Source organism: Mustela putorius, unplaced genomic scaffold, assembly GCF_011764305.1.
Source record: "Mustela putorius furo isolate JIRA1106 unplaced genomic scaffold, ASM1176430v1.1 tig00003909_pilon_pilon_pilon, whole genome shotgun sequence".
NCBI lineage: Eukaryota > Metazoa > Chordata > Mammalia > Carnivora > Mustelidae > Mustela > Mustela putorius.
Genome location: NW_025422057.1, coordinates 30,924,344 through 30,946,640, shown reverse-complemented (window position 1 = coordinate 30,946,640; position 22,297 = coordinate 30,924,344). Strand labels below are relative to the sequence as shown.

General features: G+C 41.5%; 1 protein-coding gene and 1 non-coding gene across 2 annotated transcripts; both read right to left on the bottom strand.

The window, feature by feature from the left end:
• Positions 1-7,195: 7,195 nt before the first annotated feature.
• On the bottom strand, positions 7,196-7,591 carry LOC101673557 (translationally-controlled tumor protein-like). Its single transcript, XM_045068971.1, has one exon. It carries the CDS (start codon positions 7,589-7,591, stop codon positions 7,196-7,198), a length of 396 nt encoding a protein of 131 aa, XP_044924906.1.
• A 5,629-nt stretch (positions 7,592-13,220) lies between these two features.
• Positions 13,221-13,428, bottom strand: LOC123388782. Its single transcript, XR_006603295.1, has one exon. It is a non-coding gene; the product is annotated as a small nucleolar RNA U3 (small nucleolar RNA).
• Positions 13,429-22,297: the final 8,869 nt, after the last annotated feature.

The following is a 22,297-nucleotide window of genomic DNA, read 5'->3' as shown; positions in this document are numbered from 1 at the left end:
AGCTCAGTAGATCTATTTCTAGCAATCTATCCTAAGGGAAAAATTTTAACGTGGACAAGGATTTGGAGACAAAGATGTTCATTACATTCTTTTACTATTTAAGAGAAAAATTGTAAGCAGTATAAATATTGAAAACGTGGCAACAGTAATGAACATTTGGACATCAGAAAGTGAAGAAAATGTCTTAAATTCATATGATGCCATGCCATAGAGTCATCCAAACGCATATTCATAAATGTTAATGGAAAAATGTGTATGATACAATGTTGTTAGGATAATTTTTTTTAAAAGATAAAATAATGACTCTCACATAAATATAAAGAGCATTCATCAAAGATTGAATTTCACTCATTCATTAATGAGGGAACCAGTAAGGTGTTAAAATCAGTTCAAACAAGAATTCAAATAATCCCACAGAAGCAGGTCAATCAGGAATACTTTAATGAATTTACAAATAAGATACAAAACTGACTCTATCTACTTAGGGATTTGGAAATCTATCCCTCCACCCACCTGAGAAATTTGCATATCTATGAGCCAGAGTAATTTGCATCTCTACCTCTCAGTGCAGAAAGTAGTGAACAGGACACGAAGGTATCATTTTTCTTTCCTCTTCTTGCCTCCATTTCAAAATCTCTTAGAACTTTTCCTAACAGTTGAAATCATCAGAATATAAAATCAAATATATAGCACTGTCTCAGTTAAGAAAAAAAAAGAGAAATTCACCCCAAATTTTAAGTATGGGGGTTTTTTGTTAATGGTGGAGTTAGTGGTTCGTTTGCTTCGTTCATCCTTTCTCTTCGCCAAATTTTCAACAATAAAAACGGTCTTTTTATAATAAAAGTTTTCAAAACTACAACCAGAAGACAGTTTACCTGAAGCACAAAGTTCCCAATGACGGTACAATTAAAATTAACTAATACTCAGGAAGTTTTGTATCTAAATCTAAATAAATCTATATACGATCTAAAGAGTCAAGATGAAATGCCTGGGATTAGCTACCTGTGGAAATACTCACCAAAAGCAATCTTCCTCTGAACAAATTTGATGATAAATATTTTTGAGGAGACAAAGCATGCTTTCAAATTCCTTAGGGAAATCACAATCTAAGTCTACGAGATTAGTTTTTTTTAATTATTAATTCTAACAAGAATTATACTAGGGATGAGATTTGGTAAAGGTAGCTTGTGATCAGCCTGGAGTGAGGGAGGGGTAGGAGGGGGGGTGGGGGGGATGGGGGGGTAGTCTAAACATAAATGATTTGCCAGTGTTTCCTCAGTAGCTCTCAGAGGAAGGAATATACTGATTTGAAAAAAAAAAAAAAAGGAATATACTGATTTGAAACAGCTAGTCCTAAATACATCAGGAGAAATATATTTTCTCAGAATAGAGAAAGACAATTTAACTGTTTATTGTACTATGGTTTAAGAGCTACTTCTAAAAGAACATCCAACTCCTTTTGTTCTCCTAAGGTAAATACAAAATGGAGACCAAACTTGAGAATTCCTTGAGCCAAATAAGCAAAACTAAATCTAGCTTATTCACGAACTGAAGTGAAACAGTTTATTTCTTATAAATGTGTCTGATAATCATAATAGAAACTCAGATCAGCTTCCTAAAAATGGCATAAAATAATCACTTCTCACCTATCCCTTACCGTCTGGAAACTCCCCATTGTAATAACCAGTCACTGTCAGGGTTAACAACTTCCTCATTTTCATTCTATAAGCCATCCTATAACTTCAGTAACTCTGAACTTCCTATGTTTCGTATTTAAAAGCTCCCAATTTGCAAACTGTTCATATCTGCACAATTAGCTCTTATTAAATACCATTTTACTGATCTGGTGCTCGTAATGTCACTATTTCTGGGTTTTTGACAGTTCTCATTCTCTCTTTACCTCTTCTATTTGATATCATGTAATCATATCCACTAGAATAAGTTGTATACACTTTTAATCCCCTGGTATATGAACCAATGAACCCCAGGTGTGTGGGTGAGTTTCGTCCACTTAGAAACTCATCCTGGGCCTGGGCCTGGGCCCGGGCCCAGGTGTCTTCAGAGAGAACTTGAGTCCATCTTGGCGGCACCTCCAACGGGAGATTCTGGGAGGCACCTGAGGCCATGGCTGGTTCTGTAGGGGAGAATTGCTTTCTTCCTTAGCAGGCTCAGAGTTCCTATCAGGTAGCCAAGCTTCCCGGAACATAGAGCAATCTCTATCAGATTCCCAAAATACATCTTGGGCAAATTAACCAGGAAAGGAAAACAGAAGACAAAGGATAAACATCAGAGAATCAGAGGCAAACCTGTATTTCCTGAAGTCATGACCATCATTTTCATTTATAACTAGACTTGATCTATCACTAGACAAATGCGCACTGTAAAATAATTTCTTTGTGTTTATGATACTAGGCTATTGTTTGCATTTCACAGAGGATTCATTTTCAAAACACTCTTATCTTGTCTCAGGAACAGTAGAAGGAAAAGAATTACTCTGATCTCCCCCTAATCTTTTTCAATACAGAGAAGGACTAGGTGTTCCCCTGGAACAATAGTTCTCAGACTCCATGAGATTAAGGATCATAGAGTATATCAAAATGAAGACTTCCCTTTAACCACCCTTAAGATTCTGATCTTTTAAAAGCTCCCTGTGTAATCTTACTTACAGCCAGAATGGAGAACCCCTAAGTATAGGGTTTTACCCTTTAAAGGGCTTTCACAGGCCTTCCTTAAATATATTTTAAGTGGCCCTCTCCCTAACCTCAAGCAGTTAAGGGTACACAGTATGTCTTAGTGCAGCCAATTAAATGCTCAGCCTGGAACACTGACTCTTGAGAGAATGACTGCAAAGTCTCTGGGCCAATTAGAAATTATTCATGAAATTGTGGTAGCATTGAGTCAAGGACAGCAGCACCTGGTGGTGTCTTAACCAGAACTTTGCTAAGTGTGGGCTTGCCTTTCCATTGAGTGTCTGAACTATCCAGTTCCTTCTAATAAGTTCCTTTTCTGGTTAAGTGAACTAGAAGTGGTGTCTGTTGTTTGCAATCTAGAACCAGGGCTGGTTCAGTTAAGTAGGTCCTACTGTTAACCATTTTGCAGATGAAGAAATCAAGTTTCAGAGAGATTAGGTTACTTGTCAGAGGTCCCTTGAAAAGTGACAACACCAGGACTCAAATCAAGATCTTCTTTGCTCATTGCTCTTACCATCATGATACGGGCTGGGGAAAATCATAGCGCAACCATAATACTCCCCCTCGACTCACAGAAATAGTCTCAGTGGTTCTCAGACTGATACGCACATTAGCATCACCTGAAAGTGTGACCAACTTGAATTGCTCGGGGCTGTCCTGTTTTTATTTATTTTTTTGTTGATTTATGTATATTTTTTGGTCCTGTTTTTAGCACTGGAAATCCTGAAGCCTTGGGGAGACTGGGACAGTTCGTCACTCTACTCCGGGGTGGAGGCAGCGGGGTGGGGGCGACCTTAAAAACAACAATGACAACTGCTGAGGCTGTCCTCCAGAGTTTCTGAGTTAGCTGATCTGTGTGGGACCTAGATACTGGCGTTGGCTTAAGTGTCAGTTCAAAGGATCAGTACATCCAGCTAGGGCCGAGAGTCACTGGTCTGCATGAAACCTTTCAGAGTTTAGCCGCCCCCTCATCAGTCTGTCGTATTTGTCCATCCACGCCTGGCTCTTTTACTGTGGTTAGTATCTATGCAAGCAGGCATTTGATAAAGACTCTGAAATACTAAGATCAGAGGACACGGCAAAAGGTGCCCAGAGCCAAAGGGCTGGTTTCAGTGACTGCCTCCCTGACTCCTTCAAGAAAGAGCAAATAGGGAAATATCAGGGTCATTTGAATGGCCCTGCAGGTGATAATTATGGCTTCTGGGGTTAATCTAGGGATCTCAGGAAGGGTAAGGAGCTCTGGAACAGTGGTTAAGTAGTGCTGTATGTGGGAGAAGACGAGTGTGGTGAAGGCTGAATGGGTAAATGAGGCTGGGTTATAAATTGGTGATGACTCAAACTTCTCTGGTCGTTTGGTGATGGAAGTCTGACTGGACTATTCTAGTTGGGAAATAGCTTTGGCTATTTGGCTAAAAAAGCTTTGACTCTAATCTTGCCATCTGACATTGTTACTAAGGGCCGAGGAGAAATCCAGAGGACCAGGTCATTCTTTTAGTCCTCTGTGGTCCTGCTGGCCCTGAAGGAAAAGCCTAGAACCTTGGCATTTCAGAGTTCTTTTTCTCTTAGAAGTTCATTTGTTGATTTATTCACTCATTCAACAAATATGTGTTAAGTACCTACTGTGTACCAGACACCATGCTGAGGGTACAGCACCAAGGAAAACTAACGTGGTTTTTGCCCTTAGGTGGTGTTGTGGGGCTGTGGAGGAGAGACCGATCCCTAACCGAGCCATTGAAAATAGCGTGATCATTGCTAAGGTGGAGAAGCACTGAGCGCTGAAAACACATGTCGATGAGGTCCAGGAACACCTCCCAGAGGAAGTGTCACCTCGACTGGGACTAAAGGGTAATCCGGGTTTAGCCGGGCCAAGGGAAACGCTCTCTCAGGGGGAGAGAAGAGCAAATGTAAAGACTCCAGCTGGACAGTGTGAAGCCTTGTCGTAGGTGGAATAATTGCCCCCAAAGATCGCATCCGAATCCCCAGCATCTGTGAAGAGGGAACCTTACCTGACAAAAAGGGACTGACTCACAGATGTGAGTAAATTAAGGCTCTTGAGATGGAGACATTATCCTGGACTGTCTGCGTGGCCCAGTGTAATCACAGAGTCCTTTTTATTTAAAAGAGGGACGTGGCGGATCAAAGTCAGAGAGAGACTTGAAAATGCTGCAGTGCTGGCTTTGCAAATGGAGAACGAGGCCATGGACTAAGGAAAGCCGGCAGCCTCTAGAAGCTGGACAAGGCAAGGAAACTTTTTTTTTCTTTCTTTTTTTTTTTTTTTAAGATTTTATCAATTTATTTGTCAGAGAGAGGGAGAGCGAGAAAGCGAGCACAGGCAGGCAGAGGCAGAGGGAGAAGCAGGCTCCCTGCTGAGCAAGGAGCCCGATGTGGGACTCCATCCCAGGACCCCGGGATCATGACCCGAGCCGAAGGCAACTGCTCAACCAACTGAGCCACCCAGGCATCCCGGCAAGGAAACTTTTCTAGAGGTTCTCCCGGAGAGCATCCAGAAGGAACACAGCCCTGTTAACTCTTTAATTTTAGTACAGAAAAACCCATTTTGAACGTCTGACCTCCAGGACTGTAAGATTATATATTTATGTTGTTTTAAACCATGAAGTTTGTGGTAATTTTTAATAAGAATAATAGAAAACTTATACAGGAACCTACAAAAAAATAGTCTAGTATGGTGGACATACTAGATATAGTATAAGGTACAAATAAGATTAGAAGAGTAAGCAAAATCAGGCAGAGCCTCACAGGGCTTGTTAAGGGTAAGGCTAAAATCCACTTCATCCTTGGGATACCCTGAAGGATTTTTAAACGGAACAATGATCGAATGAGGTTTACATTTTAGGAAATTATATTTGATCTCATTCAGGGGTCAGCCACCTTTCCCAGTAAAGAATCAGATAATAAATACTTTATGCTTCCTGGGCCATACGGCTTTTGTTAGGTAGTCATTTTTTTTTTTTTTTGACAAACATAAAACTTAAAAACATAAAACCTGTTGATAGCTCAAGGACCCATATAAAAATGGGCAGGCCCCAGCTCTGAGCCACCCTGTTTCTATTGTTCTCAGCTGTCCTTGCAGCTAAGTATGGTGATGGGAGTCAGGAACCCAATTCTAGCTAAAGAGATAAGGGAACATCTCCCAAAGAATTCTGGGAAAACTTTAGCTGTGTTTATGAGAAGTTTGGGTGCTGCCTTTCTGCTTTCTCTCTGCCCTTGAACACTGATGCGATGCCTTATCTCTTAAGATAAACCAAAGGGGAAAAAGCCAAGATTAATAGCGATGACAGGGGCGCCTGGGTGGCTCAGTGGGTAAAGCCTCTGCCTTTGGCTCAGGTCATGATCTCAGGGTCCTGGGATCCAGCCCCAACTCAGGCTCTCTGCTCAGCGGGAAGCCTGCTTTCTCCTCTCTCCCTGCCTGCCTCTCTGCCTACTTCTGATCTCTGTCTGTCAAATAAATAAATAAAATCTTAAAAAAAAAAAAAATATATATATATATATATATATGACAACCCAGACAGAGATGGACTGAAGCAAAACCACAAGTGCCTATCTCTAGATTTCTTGTAATGGGGCGGGGGGGATCAAGTCCGTTTTAAGTAGGGTATCCTGTTACTTGCGACGGGAAGAATTTCTAAGTGAACAGATAGATGCTAGGAGATTGATTAGGAGGCTCTGCACCAATGGGCACCAATGGGCGAGGGATGACAGTTGCCCAGACTAGGGCTGTGGTAGTCAGGAAGTGCACGAACTTGAGACATATTTCGGAGTCATTATAAATAAGATACAGAGATTGTATGTGGAAGGAGAGGTGGGAAGAGGGAACAAGTTATGTCAGAGATTAATCCCAGGTCACTGATTGTGGCGGTAGCGCTATCTACCCAAACAGAAAGGAGGAGAAAGAGCAGGTTTGGGGAGAAAAAGCGAGAAGTTGAATTCTACAGTCTGGGGTTCCTGGGGGCCATCTCAATGGAGCTGTCCTTAAGCCATCCCATGTGAGAAACTGCTGCTCCGAAAAGAGGTTGAGATGCCTGTCCTCGGCGTCGATTCATCCCTTTTCTTCTTCTCCTTCTTCTTCTTTCTTCTTCTTCTTCTTCTTCTTCTTCTTCTTCTTCTTCTTCTTCTTCTTCTTCTTTAAAGATTTTATTTATTTGACAGATGGAGAGAGGGGAAGAGCACAAGCAGGGGGAATGGGAAAGGGAGAAGCAGAATCCCCGTCTAGCAGAGCCTGATGTGGGGCTAGATCCCAGGACCCTGGGATCATGGCCTGAGCTGAAGGCAGAGGCTTAAGAGACAAAACCACACAATCGCCCCATACTTTTTTTTTTAAAGTAGGCTTCATGACCATCGTGGAGCCCAGTGTGGGGCTTGAATTCATGACCCTAATATTGAGACCTGAGTTGAGATCAAGAGTTGGATGCTGAACTGACTCAGCCACCCAGATGCCCCCGTTTTTCCATTCCTAAACCATGTTAAAGAAAATCATATTTGGGGTGTCACCATCTTCGCAGTAGTCCAGCAAGAGCCATGCCGTCTGGATTCACGTTTTCACCAATAAAGAACTGGTAGTTTTTTAAATTAGCAAGGATGTGCTTGATTTGTTCTGCGGCCCCTGTCATTTCTGTCCTCTGTTCTTCAAGTTTGTCTTTGGTTGATTTCGTGTAATCTTTGATGTACTTTCTGTAGAAGTCGGTTTCTTGCAAGGGATGGTTCATGACAGTCTCAACACCAAGGATGACTGAGCTTTCAGTACCCTCCCAGCCTTCAGCAGAGGAATCTCCACCAACCAGCGAGTCACCAAGGTTACCCTCTGTCCTACTGACTGTCTTCCCCCCTGCCTCCAGGCACAGTCCATCTGCAATCTCCTGGATCTTATAGATGTTGGAGAACATGTCATCATGGCTGAAGAGGTCCTCGCAGATGATCAAAACCACTCTGGAGAGAGACAACGACTGTGTGAGCTCAGCGGGAGCCAGGAGCTCTAAGCCAGTGCAGTAGAGCCTGAACCACACTGGAGTATGGGGGGGGGGCAGGTGGAAAAGTGAAAGATGCTTTTCTTTTTTTTTTTTTTTCACTTGTTAAATGCTTTAATTTAAAAAATCTTCATCAAGTTATCATGAGCCTCACGTCCTCACTGTGTCCTGTCACGGACGCACCATCTACGAGGGTGAGTAGGCACCTTGCGGAGAGCCAAGGGCTAGTGACCAGCTATGGGACCCGGGGCTCCTGACCTCTCTGGGCCTCGGTTTTCTGGATCATCTCCTCCAGGAAGCCCTCCTTCCACCACCAACCCCGGGCCCGACAGCCCTCCTCTTCAGGCCGCGTTACAAACATCCCCTGGGTGCCTTCTGTGGCAGGCCGGGCCCCAACACTTCTGCCTCTTCCATTCCTCCCTTCACCTGTTGAAAGATGCTTTTCAATACCTTATCTTGTAAGTTAGATGTGACACTTTGGACTGTCTCAACTCTTGAAATTCCTTGAGATAAAAATATCTTTCCCCTGAAATGCAAAACTGTAGTCAATTTAATTGTAAGTTCTTGGGCTACTTGCTCAGCCACACAGATTGAATTTCCTTCTGTGGAACAGTCCTAGCAATGCTTACTCCATAGTCTGTCAAAAGCATCTAGTGAGAATCTGTATATGAGAGTCCTTTGTGAACTACACAAAAATGATATTGAGATTAGCTGGGTGTTTATGCACACATACTTTTGTATACAAAGACTTCATAAGAGTAAAAGGTTTCATATGATCTTTGTAGAATGGGTGGGAGCCCAACTGGTAGAGAAGAGAAGAGATGAATCACTATGTAGGGAAAATGGTAAGATAGGATGAAGTACAGTTCACCAAAGCAAATAAAATTAAAGGGGAAACATGAGAGGCACTCTTTCAATATAATGATCATAATGATAATGATGGGGACCGTTACTATCAATCATCATCTACTGTTTTGAAAATTCTTCCCCATGCAGTAAGGTATGAAGTAAAATAAGAGGAATGAACATCAAAAGGAAGAGAGAAAAATCATTATTTGTAGATGATACAGTTTTAGTCCTAGGAAACTAAAAAGAATGGGTTAAAAGCATTGAAATTAATAAGTGGGTTTAGTTAAACAGCTAGAAACAAATTAATATAGAAAGCAATAGCATTTCTTTTTTTTTTTTTTAAGATTTTATTTATTTATCAGAGAGAGAGAGGGGGAGAGAGCAAGCACAGGCAGACGGAGTGGCAGACAGAGGCAGAGGGAGAAGCAGGCTCCCTGCTGAGCAAGGAGCCCTATGTGGGACTCAATCCTAGGACGCTGGGATCATGACCTGAGCCGAAGGCAGCTGCTTAACCAACTGAGCCACCCAGGCGTCCCAAGCAATAGCATTTCTTTAAACAGTTGGAAAAGAGTGAAATCTTCCCTACATGTGATTCTGAGTACAACGACCGCTTACTTCCCAGTCAAGTGCATTGTTCAAGCCAGGTCTTCCCACTGTCCTTTTCCTTCCTTCCCACTGCATTGAGCTACACTGAGAACAATCACATGCATCATATATATTTACGTTCATTTGTATCAATGACGAGAAATTTTATCTTGAAGATTCTTCCACCTAATATTTTAGGTGGACCAAGATTCTCCAAGAAAGGCACTTAAGAGAGGCCCCTCACAAAATGGGTTTGTGGTTTCTATTGATGCTTATCTCCCTTTCTGTTCCCCTTAGGTCTAGTTTTCCTGCTCTCCCAGTAATAACTCTTTGTTATAAAATATAATAACTTGTAGACTTTGGTGATAAGCCTGTAATAAATGCCAGGGTCTGTCTGCACATGGAAGTAAGCGATTACCTCTCTCTTTTCTCCACCCATTTATCTCCTAGACATAGGGTCTGGGGAAGGTTTGCAGAGTTACAGAACCATGGCCTCTCTCAGCCATCCACCTGCCTTGTCCACCAACACCCACTGACGATTTTATGGCCCAATCTGACTGCAGCTCTCCAATCAGATAGGTGAGCATGCTCACATCCTTAATCTAGAAAATTTTACCTTCTCCGGCCCCAAGGGGACTTTGGCCCTAAATTTAATTTAAAGTTGAAGAATGTTGTAGGGACTATGCTGTGACTGGGAGGGCTGAGTAACCAGAACAGAATGTGGGAGAGGAGGGCCTTCTTTCTGGGTCAATTTTGTACCAACAGAAGCACCTAACTTCTTGGTTAAAAGTGCCTAACCAAGGGTATGGTGCCTCTTGAGTTTCTTCTTGTGACTGCTCTTGAGTTTAGCTTAGCCCTTGTTCTCTCATGCTAATCAGCACAAGACCAGGCGAAGGAGTAGGAAATGTTACCAGGCTTGGTGGCTTTGCCTACTAGACCCCATAGCTCCATCCACAACCTGCTGACACAGCTCCTATATTCTCCTACTGTTAACATCTTATATGACACAGTACATTGTCAAACTAAGAAACCAACCTTAGCACATTATTGTTGATGAAACTCCAGACTGTATGTTGCTAGTTTTAACTAGTATTAACTAAACTAAACTGATTTCAAAAGTTCTTTCCAGCGAATGCCTTTTTAAGTCCCAGGATCCAATCCAGGATACTACATTGCATTTAGAAGCTAATATGCTTTTTGCCATTCTATAAATCTCCTTCAACACCCATTTCCAGCTCCATCCCTGAACTGTCTCCTAACACTTAACATCAAACGTAGGGGAGAAGGAGCCAAGGTCCTAAGGTCAGATCTAAAAGCCACCTCAGCATTTCTCATCAGCATTTCCCAAAATGAAATCTCCAGATAAAGAGTTCAACAAGATACTCGGCTACTTTCAAGGAAGTAGAGAGTCTATAGTCAAATGAATTAAAGAAATGCTTGATGCCAAATCCCTTCTTGAAGAGGCAAAATTTTCATCAAGATGACATAATCTCTGAAAAGTCTTGCAATATATAAACCAGTTCAGTTTGGCCCAGCAAAACTTTTATCAAATTTCAGTCATTTGCACACCATCTTCATGCCTTTGGCCATATCTGCAGTTTGTACTGTTATTAACTTAGCATTCTTCTTTTAACCTACTCATCTTTTAAAAAATACTTTTAAAAAATTTTATTTATTTATTTGACAGAGAGAGAGAGAGAGAAACAGCAAGAGAGAACACAAGCAGGGGGAGTGGGAGAGGGAGAAGCAGGCCTCCCACTGAGCAGGGAGCCCTATGCAGGGATCCATCCAAGGACCCTGGGATCATGACCTGAGCTGAAGACAGACAATGACTCAGCCACCCAGGGGCCCCAAAAATACATTCTAAAGAGCATTAGATATCACTACTCTCAATGGAAAATTTAGGTCATTTGCCAAAATTAATTAGAACAGAAAAATGTTAATTTCAACCAAGAACCTCCTAGAGTCAACTCATCTATCACTGGTGGTTCACATATGATAGTCTGAGAGATATTGGTTAACCAGATCCCTTTTTTCAATAACACCTGTTAAAATGCTGGGGAGGGGCGCCTGGGTGGCTCAGTGGGTTAAAGCCTCTGCCTTGGGTTCGGGTCACGATCCCAGGGTCCTGGGATTGAGTCCCGCATTGGGCTCTCTGCTCGGTGAGAAGCCTGCTTTCCCCTTTCTCTCTTCCTGCCCCTCTGCCTACTTGTGATCCTCTCTGCCAAATAAATAAATAAATAATAAAATCTTTTTTAAAAAATAAAATAAAATGCTGGGGAGACACTTTGGAAAAGGCCTAGAAGATCAGAAAACGTACACAGAGAGCTAGTGTTAAAGCCCAGACTAGGGGCGCCTGGGTGGCTCAGTGGGTTAAGCCGCTGCCTTCGGCTCAGGTCATGATCTCAGGGTCCTGGGATCAAGTCCCGCATCGGGCTCTCTGCTCAGCGGGGAGCCTGCTTCCTCCTCTCTCTCTCTCTGCCTGCCTCTGCGACTACTTGTGATTTCTCTCTGTCAAATAAATAAATAAAATCTTTAAAAAAAAAAAAAATAAAATAAAGCCCAGACTAAACCTGAAGTCCCTACTTGCGTCTCTAGTGCCCTCCTCACAATCCTACTCTGCTTCTGAGGTTGACCTCTCTTGGGCAGGACCAAAGGAGATTCCATGAGGGCTAGAGTTTGTAACACAAAAAGTTCAGATTCCATGTGAGTTGGTTTTAATCCTGAGTGTGGGATTTTAACAGTTTCTCACACCTAGTTCTGAAGTCTCCCTATCTTCTTCCACTCTAGGGGCAGAACTCGGATCTGATTCTTTGTCAAAGTACATGGGTACAAAGTGTTTTCTGATTCCCAACTATCATTGCTACCTATACCCCGCCAATTCCCACCTGATCCATGACCTCCTACCTGCACTTTGTCCAGTTCTTCCTAAAGTCATGCTATTTAAAAATTTAATTGTGTTTGAGCAAGAGGGTGTGGCAAAAGGGATGCCTACTGTTAATCAGTAACAGAGAGCAGCAGATACACCAGGTGCTTCCAGCCAGGTGGGGCACATTTGGCCCTCAGTTCTCCCAAAAGTGGCTCCAGACAGTTGAGTAGGCTCAATTCGTCTCGTGCTCTCGGCTGTTTTCTCATTGCAAGAGGCCAGACCACAGGTGTTGGTTACCCCTTCTCCATTTGGTCACCTGCTTGATGCCTTGAGTGGATTTGACAACATAATGTGCAGTAATCCTACCCTAGCTGGTTTCTAACATTCAGACCAGATTTGAATGCCACTGGGCTTGATGATGACTTCTGAGGTCATGCATTCCTTTCTTTATTCAAAATATTAAACATGCAGAATAAGCCAGTCTGTGCTATGGTATATATAGTAATAGATAACATTTACAGAGCGCTTACTCATGTGTTAGATACTCCTTATACATTATCTCACTTAATCCTGGATAACTTTAGGAAAAAGATACTCTTTTTCCCATTTTAAGGTTAAGTCACCAGGGCTTGAATGACTTAAATACCTTTCCAAATTTTACGTAAGTATCAAATGACAGATCTGAGATTTGAACCCAGGTATAGATGCTTGATGCCAGAGCTTATACTCTTAGCCTTTAGTCTATACTGCCTCCTTGGGAGAAGGCATGGTTTATACTCCCAAGGAGTTCACGTACTTATAATAGCTATTCTGAGGTCCTTTATTATTTTTTTAAAGGTTTTATTTACTAATTTGACAGAGAGAGTACAAACTGGGGGAGCAGCAGGAGGAGACAGGGAAGTTGGGAGCCCAATGCGGGGCTGGATCCTAGGACCCTGGGATCGTGACCTGAGCTGGAGGCAGATGCTTCATCTATCTGACTGAGCCACCCAAGCACCCCGATTCTGATGTCCTTTAAAAATCTCTGTCCTCAGGACAGGGAGCCTGCTTCTCCCTCTCCCCACGTGTGTGCTCTCTTGCTCTCTGTCACACAGACAAACAAGCAAACAAATAAATAAGATCTTTAAAGATCTCTGCCATCTTTAAATAGGTTTCTATTATTTGTCTCCTCCCTGGTGACTTATCATATTCCCCTCCCTCTCACAACTAATAAGGGGTTTTTTGTTTGTTTGTTTTGTTTTTTGCTCAGACAGCATCCATTCCCTCTAGCTTCTTTGAAGAAGACTGATCATCAGTGACCAAGCGCAGTTGCAAAAAGAATACCCAGGGTCCGCTTCACGCTCGGGAAAGGGGACTCTGTGCCTCCTCCTCCTCCTGGTTTCAGGAACTCTACCCGTTCAGAGAAACTTCTCTAGTAACGAACTATAGAAACGATCCCTCACAGTAGAGTTTTGCAACTTTTTAAGTTTTACTGAATGTTGTACATTGTGGACACTCTATTGTAGAGCTAGATTTGGTTGTCTTCCTTTAAAAAATGTTAGGACTTTTCTTTTTCTAGAAGTAAATTAATTTTTAATTTGGATTAGCCTGATCTTGTTGGAGTTTCTTTCTTTTCCTTTTTCTTTCTTTCTTTCTTTTCTTTTTTTTTTTTTTTTTTTTTACTTTTTAGGGCTAATCCAGAGTTCCCTTACTCTACAGCGAAAGGAGCCCTGTTCCTTAGGCATGAGAGATTTGAGATCCAAACTCAAAGCCCAGAGTTAAACAGCAACATCTACTTTCTTTACTTAGAACTCTGATCTCTAGGACTCTGTGAGTCTCTGTTCTTAGAATCCACTAGGGGCTGTTTTTTTCTCCCAGGTCTCCTGGATGTTTACTCCAGCACGTGCAACTTAGCATTCAGTCAAAGACGGGGACATCCATTAAAGGAATCCCTTTGCATAACTTTGGAGCTGCTTTTTGGTGCAGATCTTTCCTTTCTTCTAACCTGCCTCACTCATTACAGTCACTACAATAGTCTAGAACCCTGCCTCTTGTTCTGCTGAAGCTCTACCTCCTTGCCCCATGGTTTAGCGAGGTGCCCAGGCAGAACATGGGGTTGAATATGGAGCTTACCTCACATATTTCCATTTTCTTAAGGACCACAGATCAGTGCTACTGCTCAATGCCTACAAATAACTGCTTCATGTATTTTGGAAATTTCATAGTTGTATATGGTGAGAGAGTAAGAAGAGTACCCATTATTCATTTATGGACAGCCCTAGAAAGTCTGGACATTCTTTTTTATAACAATCTGACAATCTCTGAATTTTAACTGGAATTTTAGTCTAAGCACATATTAGAATTCGTTTCTATCGTCTTTTTGCTGTGTATATGCTTTTTCAATGATTTGCTTTTTCATTTTTTCTTTACAAAAATTAAAAGTTTGTTTGCTTTTTCAATGATTTGCTGTTTTGCTTTCTCTTTACAAAAATTAAAAGTGTCATTTTTTAAATTTCATTTTACCTCTCTACAAATTTTAAGGTCTACATACTATTCCCATTCGTTTACTAGTTATTCTTGAAAAGTTTACCATGCCTGCTTATACCAACAAGTCTATAGTTCATTATCTGTTCCTCTGCTGAATTACAGTCTTTAGAACACCTTTAAACCCTCTACTCCTAACTCATAACTTATTATTCGGTATTTTCATTTAGTCCTTTAAAACACACAAATGATACATCATAACATTTTTATTTCATATAAATAATGTTTATTTAATGTTACCCACAAGTTCACCAGTTTCCTTGCTATTACTCACCAGATCTCAAGCCTTTGTTCCAAGATTTTTTTTTTCTTTCTGAAGTCATCTTTTTACAGTTCTTTTGGTTCAAAAAAAAAAAAAATCCTTTTGGTGAAGATCTGTGGCAGATTTTCCCAAATATTAATCTCAAAACAGATTTGTTCTGCCCTCATTCTTTTTTAATATCTGAGAGAGAGTGCACATGCTCACAAGCAGGGAAAGGGGCACCAGCAGAAGCCAAAGATGGGGCTGGACTCCAGGACTCTCGAGATCATGACCTGAGCCAAAATCAAGCGTCCAGCGCCCCAACTGACTGAGCCATCCAGGTCACCCTGCCTTCATTCTTGAAAGATAATTTCACAAATTCAGAGTGGGTCAATGTTTTTGTTACAGGATTTCCTTCTCCTTCGTGCCCAAGGTTCTTGGTCCTGCTGCTCTGAAAAATGAAGACCAGGCGGGCAGCAAAGCAAGGTTTTACTGAACAGTATTAAAGTACATTGAATGAGAGTACAAAACTCTTGAAGATGGAGGAGGACCCAAGAGGGTTACAATTGGAGTTTCTAAGTCTAGGGGTTTTTATGGGCTTATTGGAGGGCTTTTCTCTGATTAAGCACCGGTCATTCAATCAGGTTTTTATCATCTATCTATCATGTGGGAAAGGGTGGAGGGCTCCTTTTAGGTAGTGTTGTAAGGTCCCCCAATAGTGGGTCCTTGATTAAAGGAGCGAGACTGATACAAAGCAAAGGTCAAGCAAAGCTTTATTTCATGCCAAGCATTGAGAATCAAATTGAACAGTCAGGGCAGTCTCTTACAAAAAGGTGACCCCTCCCTGCCTTACAGACTAACTCTTATAGAGCAAAGGTCATGTGGTTGGCCCTGGCCACACACAGGTGGCCAATGAGATTGTAACACACAGAGAAAGCCTCACAGTCATGTTAGGTCACACACAGGTGGCCAATTGAATTACAATTCACCCCATAGTAGCTATTTGAACTAGCCTATCACCTTGGTCAGAATTGGCGCCCAGAAGGTGCCCAAAGGGCAGGGCCCATACTCCTTGGTAGCTAGGGAGACAGTATGCATCCCCCTACTGATTGGATGTCTCCCTCTGGCATGACCCACCCTTGTATTTGGGCTTTGTTACCTGGGACTCGTTTCCTGGGCTTGCTTTTAAGTAAGTTACCTTGGGGGGGTGGGGCAGGGTCAGTTTAAGTTTTACTGCAACAAAATCACTGTTTAACCCAGATGGAATCGCTCTAGCTAAATAGGCCCTTACAGTGTAAAATCCTTTTAAGGGTGATTTATTTTCAGGGTGGGGGCCCTTGTCTGTCTGGGCCGGCCTTCCAATTATCCTTCATCATTTTCTAATTCCAAATTAATAGATTCTTTTGGCACTTGGAAGATGTTGATCAATTTGTTTTCTAACCTGAATTGTTGCTGGACAATCTTCAGTCAGGTGGTCATTCATTTCCAATTATTTTTTTCTCCTAAGTTGCTTGTAAAGTATTCCTTTGTGTCCTAGAGTTTATATAAAGTAGGTGTAGAATGTTTTACTTACAAGCTTGTGATAAATGTTTTGGGTGTTTATGGATCTATATCTTTTTTTCGGAAGTGGAACATTATTATCTATTAAGTTACCAGCGATTTCTTCTCTGTTCTCACTAATTTATTGCCCGGAAATCCATAAATTAGCTTTGTTATTCTATTTTCCATGTTTCTCAGTCCCACTTTCAAAATGTTCATACCCTTTTCTTGGATGACATTTTGGGTGATTTGTTTAGATTCAACTTCCATTGCATCCTTAACTTCTGTGCTTAATCTGCTATTTAACCAATGGCTTTAAGAAATTTTAAAATGTCTTAATATATATTTTCATGAACACTCTATTTTTTTTTAAAGATTTTGTTTATTTATTTGTCCGAGAGAGAGGGAGAGAGAGAGCGAGCACAGGCAGACAGAATGGCAGCCAGAGGCAGAGGAGAAGCAGGCTCCCTGCCAAGCAAGGAGCCCGATGTGGGACTCGATTCCAGGATACTGGGATCACGACCTGAGCTGAAGGCAGCCGCTTAACCAACTGAACCACCTAGGCATCCCTTTTTTTTTTTTTTTTTTTTAAGATTTTGTTTGTTTGAGGGGCACCTGGTGGCTTAGTCAGTTAAGCGTCTGCCTTCGGCTCAGGTCCTGGACTGAGCTCTGTGTCAGGCTCCCTGCTCAGCTGGAAGTCTTCCTCTCTCCCTCTCCATCTGCCTCTCCCCCAGCTCATGCTCTCGCTCTCTCTCTCTCAAATAATCAGGATTTATTTAAAAATTATTTATTTGAGAGAGTGCAAGAGAGCAGGAGGGCAGGGTTGCAGAGGGAGAGAAAGAAGCAGGCTCCTGGCTGAGCAGGGAGCCCATCAGGGGTCTGGATCCCAGGCCACTGAGATGATGACCTGAGCCAAAGGCAGACAGATGCTTACCCCAAGTACACTCTAATTCTATTTCAAAAATTCCCACTTTTGGTAGCCGGTCTCTTAATGGCTTGACCACTTTTGCAATTCAATTTAAAATTTCATGCAAAGGTATTCTATATTTTGATTTTATAATTCCAGTATCTGAAGACCATGGAAGTCTAAATCTGCCTGTTGTTCCGATTGTAGGTCATAGTGACGTTTGGCAATGGCTGAGATTATATGTATTTATCTTTGGGGATCCTACAGGCCTAAACTGTGGATATTTTTATGCTTCTACTAGGAGCCTACAGGAACCACCATCTTGGGAACTATAGCTTTTTTCAAAGATCTTTCCTTGTTTAGGAATCTGAGGTTCAAGGTTCAAGTCTCTGTGGAACTAGCCAAAGGTTTTGTCTTTGATCAACTGATATACTGATATATTTACCTTCAGGGCAGTACAATCTCCAAGCTTCTTGCTATTGCATCCTGGTTTTAGCATACGTTTTACTATGGACTACTTGAAGATTTTGTTTATTGCAATCCCATGCGATGTATTAACATTAATGTTTTATAGTGTCAGGGCTCCCATATTGATGGAAGTCAGTCACAAAAACTGCTTATTTTTATTTTTTAAAGTTAGCTCTCTTCCCAACTTGGGGTTCAAACTCATGACCCTGAGATCAAGAGCCACATGCTCTATCAACTGAGTCAACCTGATGCCCCTCTTTTTCCTTTTCTTTGAAAAATGATCTCTGGACCATGTGGGACATTAAGAGTAAATAAGGTAAAATATGCATTTGAAAGTTGATTCACTAATTTATCGCCCAGAAATTCATAGTAAACAAGGCAAAGTATATATTTGACTAAAGATTCTGATATGAATTTGAAAAGAAAGCATAACACAGTATCTGGGGTTGGGGGGTGCACACAGGTGGGGGACTGCACCAAAATAGGTAACAGTTGATGGCCTTAGAGGGAGTACTGAATGGTACCAAGGATACGTTTGCCCTGGAGACAGTTGATGACTGTAGCAGGAGGCTGAGAATCCAGGATTGGCCCTGGGACAGAAGATCCCAGTGCAGGAACAGCAAGAGATTTTAGCATATATATGGGGTTGTAGGAAGACATTGGTTGTTTCAGGAGTCAAATGAAGACATCTAGTCTTCATATCCCCTTAAGGTATATGCCAAATTTTGAAGTTGTTGGCAGTGCTTTCAACAAGAGGTACACATAAATTTCCTACATATACTGTCTCCTTCCTAGAAAACTCCTAATATCTTAAGCTCTGAAGCTGAGATACACAAATGAAGTGTAAGGGCCTATTCAGCCCGAGAGGCCCCACCCCAGTTGCACTGCCATTTTGTTGTAAAACTTAAATTGACCTTGCCCCCCACCAGGGGATCTTATTTAAAAGCAAGTCCGGGAAACCAGTCCCTCATAACAAAGTCCAAGTACAAGGGTGGGTCAGGCCAGGTGGAGATATTCAATCGGTGGGGGCGCATACTGTCTCCTAGCTACCAAGGTGATGGGCTAGTTTCCATGGCTACTGTGGGGTGAATTGTAATTCAATTAGCCACATGTGTGTGGCCAGGCCCAACCACATGGCCTTTGCTCTATAAAAGTTAGTCTGGAAAGCAGGGAGTGGTCGTCCTCTGTAAGGGGCATCCCCGACCGGTCCGTTGGTCCGTTTGACGGTTGGTCTGATTCTTGATGACTGGCGTGAAGTAAAGGTTTGCTTGACCTTCACTTTGTATCAGTCTCGCTCCTTTAATCACGGACCCATTATTGGGGTACCCAATATGGGGGGACCCAACAGAAGAACAAGCAATTACTATAATATTAATTACACCGAATTAAGATGTGTGGGTTCATTCAAAGTTGAGTCTACTTATTTTACATAATCTGCCATGGTATTTACTCACAATTTTAAAATTATTTTTTCCATGTTGAGGTATTTTATGAAATATGCAAATATGAAATCATTCGAAACTTTCAAGCACTTGACATTGATGAATCCTAATAACTAAAGAGAACTCAAGCTCTAAGGAAAGTTGGAAATACTTAGCCAACCTTCTCCTTTTGAAGAAATAGAAAATGAGAGCTGGGGACACTTGGGTGGCTCAGTGGGCTGGGCCCCTGCCTTCGGCTGAGGTCATGATCCCAGGGTCCTGGAATGGAGTCCCACATCGGGCTCTCTGCTCAGCAGGGGGCCTGCTTCCCTTCCTCTCTATCTGCCTGCCTCTGTCTACTTGTGTGCTCTCTCTCTTTCTCTCTGACAAATAAATAAATAAATAAAATCTTAAAAAAAAAAAAAGAAAATGAGGGCTGGAAAAATCAGTGCTTTGTTGAAAATCATAAAGCATTATCAAAGGAGATTTCCAATTGATTTCAGAAGTATAATGATGACATGGTCCTGAAGTGTCTGAAAGGGTGATAGATCAAAGAACTGACCAATCGAGTTTGCTAGAATTGGAAGTGTCACACAATATGGAAGCATCTGTGCAGCAACATCCCTTTCTGGAACCCTTAGAGTTTATTGACATCATTAGCACTGCATCTAGGAAAGCATCTGTCAAGGAGACTCTGAAAGATGTTACGGAGTGTAACATCTTCAGAGAGATGTTACAGAGTAATTTTCAAGAAGAGTTATAACAGGGAATTTTTTATGCTAAGGTTACATCAACTGCAAGCAACTAGTGGAGATTATATATATATATATATATTTTTTTTTTTAAGTGAATGTGTGGAAAAGATCAAGATGTCATTCATCACTTGAGTATATTTATTCTCCTTCTCCTTATGTGAAATGTCACCCATTCCACGAGCAGAGGAGTTGTCCTTTGTTTTATGCTGTACCGGTTTATCTACAGCGTTTCAAGGCTCCTACAGTGCATGCTTCAGAATTTGTTACTTCTGCATTTCAATTGATTTGAAAAGAACTGCTATTAGTTCAATAAGACAACGCTTGAGAAGAAATTACAGGCCTGTGCTGTAGGGAAAATAAGAAGTCATAAACATATGTAATTGTGTAAGACATTCAGCATAACACGGCTGTAGTGACAAATGACAGTGCTTGAACTTAAGAGAAGACATTTCCATGAGAAATCACAAATAAGAGAATATTAATAGGATTTAAGAAAAAGAGTGTGGATTGGTTAGTGGAATTACTAATTATGTTCTAATGCTGTTATCATCTTTCAAGAATAACTGTATTAGTTAGCCCAGGAGCTTTAATCCTCTGAAGAAACAAGGATCCCAGATCCTAATTAAATGATGTAGAACCTCAAAGACTCAGTGGGTAAGCATTTGTTAAATGCCAATAGCATGGTGTTTAAATTGATATAGACAAAGTAAAAGGAAATTTGGCTATCTTTTAATTACATTCAAAAACCACACTAGCATTTACCTTCATCTGTGAGACGGTGAAAAGGATAAAAACCAAATTACTAGAATCTCCTGAGTTCAAAGTTTTCCGTCTACCTGTTGTGTGAATTCGAGTAAGAGATTTAAACTCTGTGCTTTGTTTTTCCCAACTCTAAAATGAGATTTAAGAATATTACTTATTTTGTGGAATTGTTTTAAGTATGAAATAAAATAAGGCTAGGTAAAGTGCTTAGCTCAAGACTTGGAGTCCTCACTCAACAAACAATATCATTATTCCACAGATTCATATAAGTTACTCTGATATTTCCCCCCTAAATTGATAGGCATTTAAGAAATCTGTATCGTGGCTTGTGTGTGGGACTGTTAATTATCTTCAAGAAATAATTAAGATTCACCTGCACTGATAAAACTACTTTTTTTTTTTTAAGATTTTTTATTTATTTATTTGATAGAGATCAGTAGGCAGAGAGGCAGGCAGAGAGAGATGGAGAAGCAGGCTCCTTGCTTGCGGAGTAGAGAACCCGATGCGGGGCTTGATCCCAGGACCCTGAGATCATGACCTGAGCTGAAGGCAGAGGCTTTAACCCACTGAGCCACCCAGATGCCCCGAAACTACTTTAAAAAAAATTTTTTTTTCATTTATTTATTTGTCAGAGAGAGAGCATAAGCAGGGGGAGCAGCAGGCAGAGGAAGAGGGAGAAGCAGGCTCCCCACTGAGCAGGAAGCCTGATGTGGGGCTCCGTCCCAGGACCCAAGATTATGAACTAAGCTGAAGGCAGACGCTTAACCAACTGAGCCACCCAGGTGCCCTGAAACGACTTTTTATAATAACCTAGTATGGGGCACCTGGGTGACTCAGTTGGTTAAGCGTCTGCCTTCGGCTCAGGTCATGATCCCAGGGTCCTGGCATGAGTCCTGCATGGGGCTCCTTGCTCAGCAGGGAATCTCCTTCTCTTCAACACCTCCCTCCCCTGCTCATGCTCATGTACTAGCTCTCTCTCTCACAAAAATTAAGAAAATCTTAAAAATATATAATAACCTAGTATGGTACCATATCATATATATCATATCATATCATATCATACTATATTATATCATATCATATCTAGTATTTTTGGAGGCCAGCATTGAAAGACCATTGTATAAGGAGTGAGTAGATGTGAATTCTATGCCCCAATTTATTTCTTCTGCTTCTATCCTCGAAGATAATTTACATCGCTAATGACTCTGCACCTGCATCTTCAGACCCATGAAAATAACCTGGCCTAGAAGTCATGTGTCTCCCTTGTGCTCACAATCAGTTCATTGACCAGAACAAGCCATCCATTCTTGGGTAGCTGGTACACAGCAGGCTCTGTATAACCAATCTTTCTTTTTTTTTTTTTTAAGATTTTATTTATTTATTTGACAGAGTAGGCAGAGAGAGAGAGGAGGAAGCAGGCTCCCGGCTGAGCAGAGAGCCCGATGCGGCACTCGATCCCAGGACCCTGAGATCATGACCTGAGCCGAAGGCAGCGGCTTAACCCACTGGGCCACCCAGGCGCCCATAACCAATCTTCCAAAGATGACATGCGAACAGATTAGAGTGGCTGCTCAGTAATGAGGGGTTATCTTTGTCAGATATTAATTTTGAAATGTACATTTTGGCAAAGCTCAGCAAGAATATTTAAGTATTCTGTGATTTTACCAAACTTTCTTTTTACTTAAACTTTTCTTTGAAGACTTCCT

Bases quoted from the DNA above. Each gene is read 5' to 3' on its own strand.
- LOC101673557 (XM_045068971.1), bottom strand. From the start codon at position 7,591: ATGTTCTCCAACATCTATAAGATCCAGGAGATTGCAGATGGACTGTGC.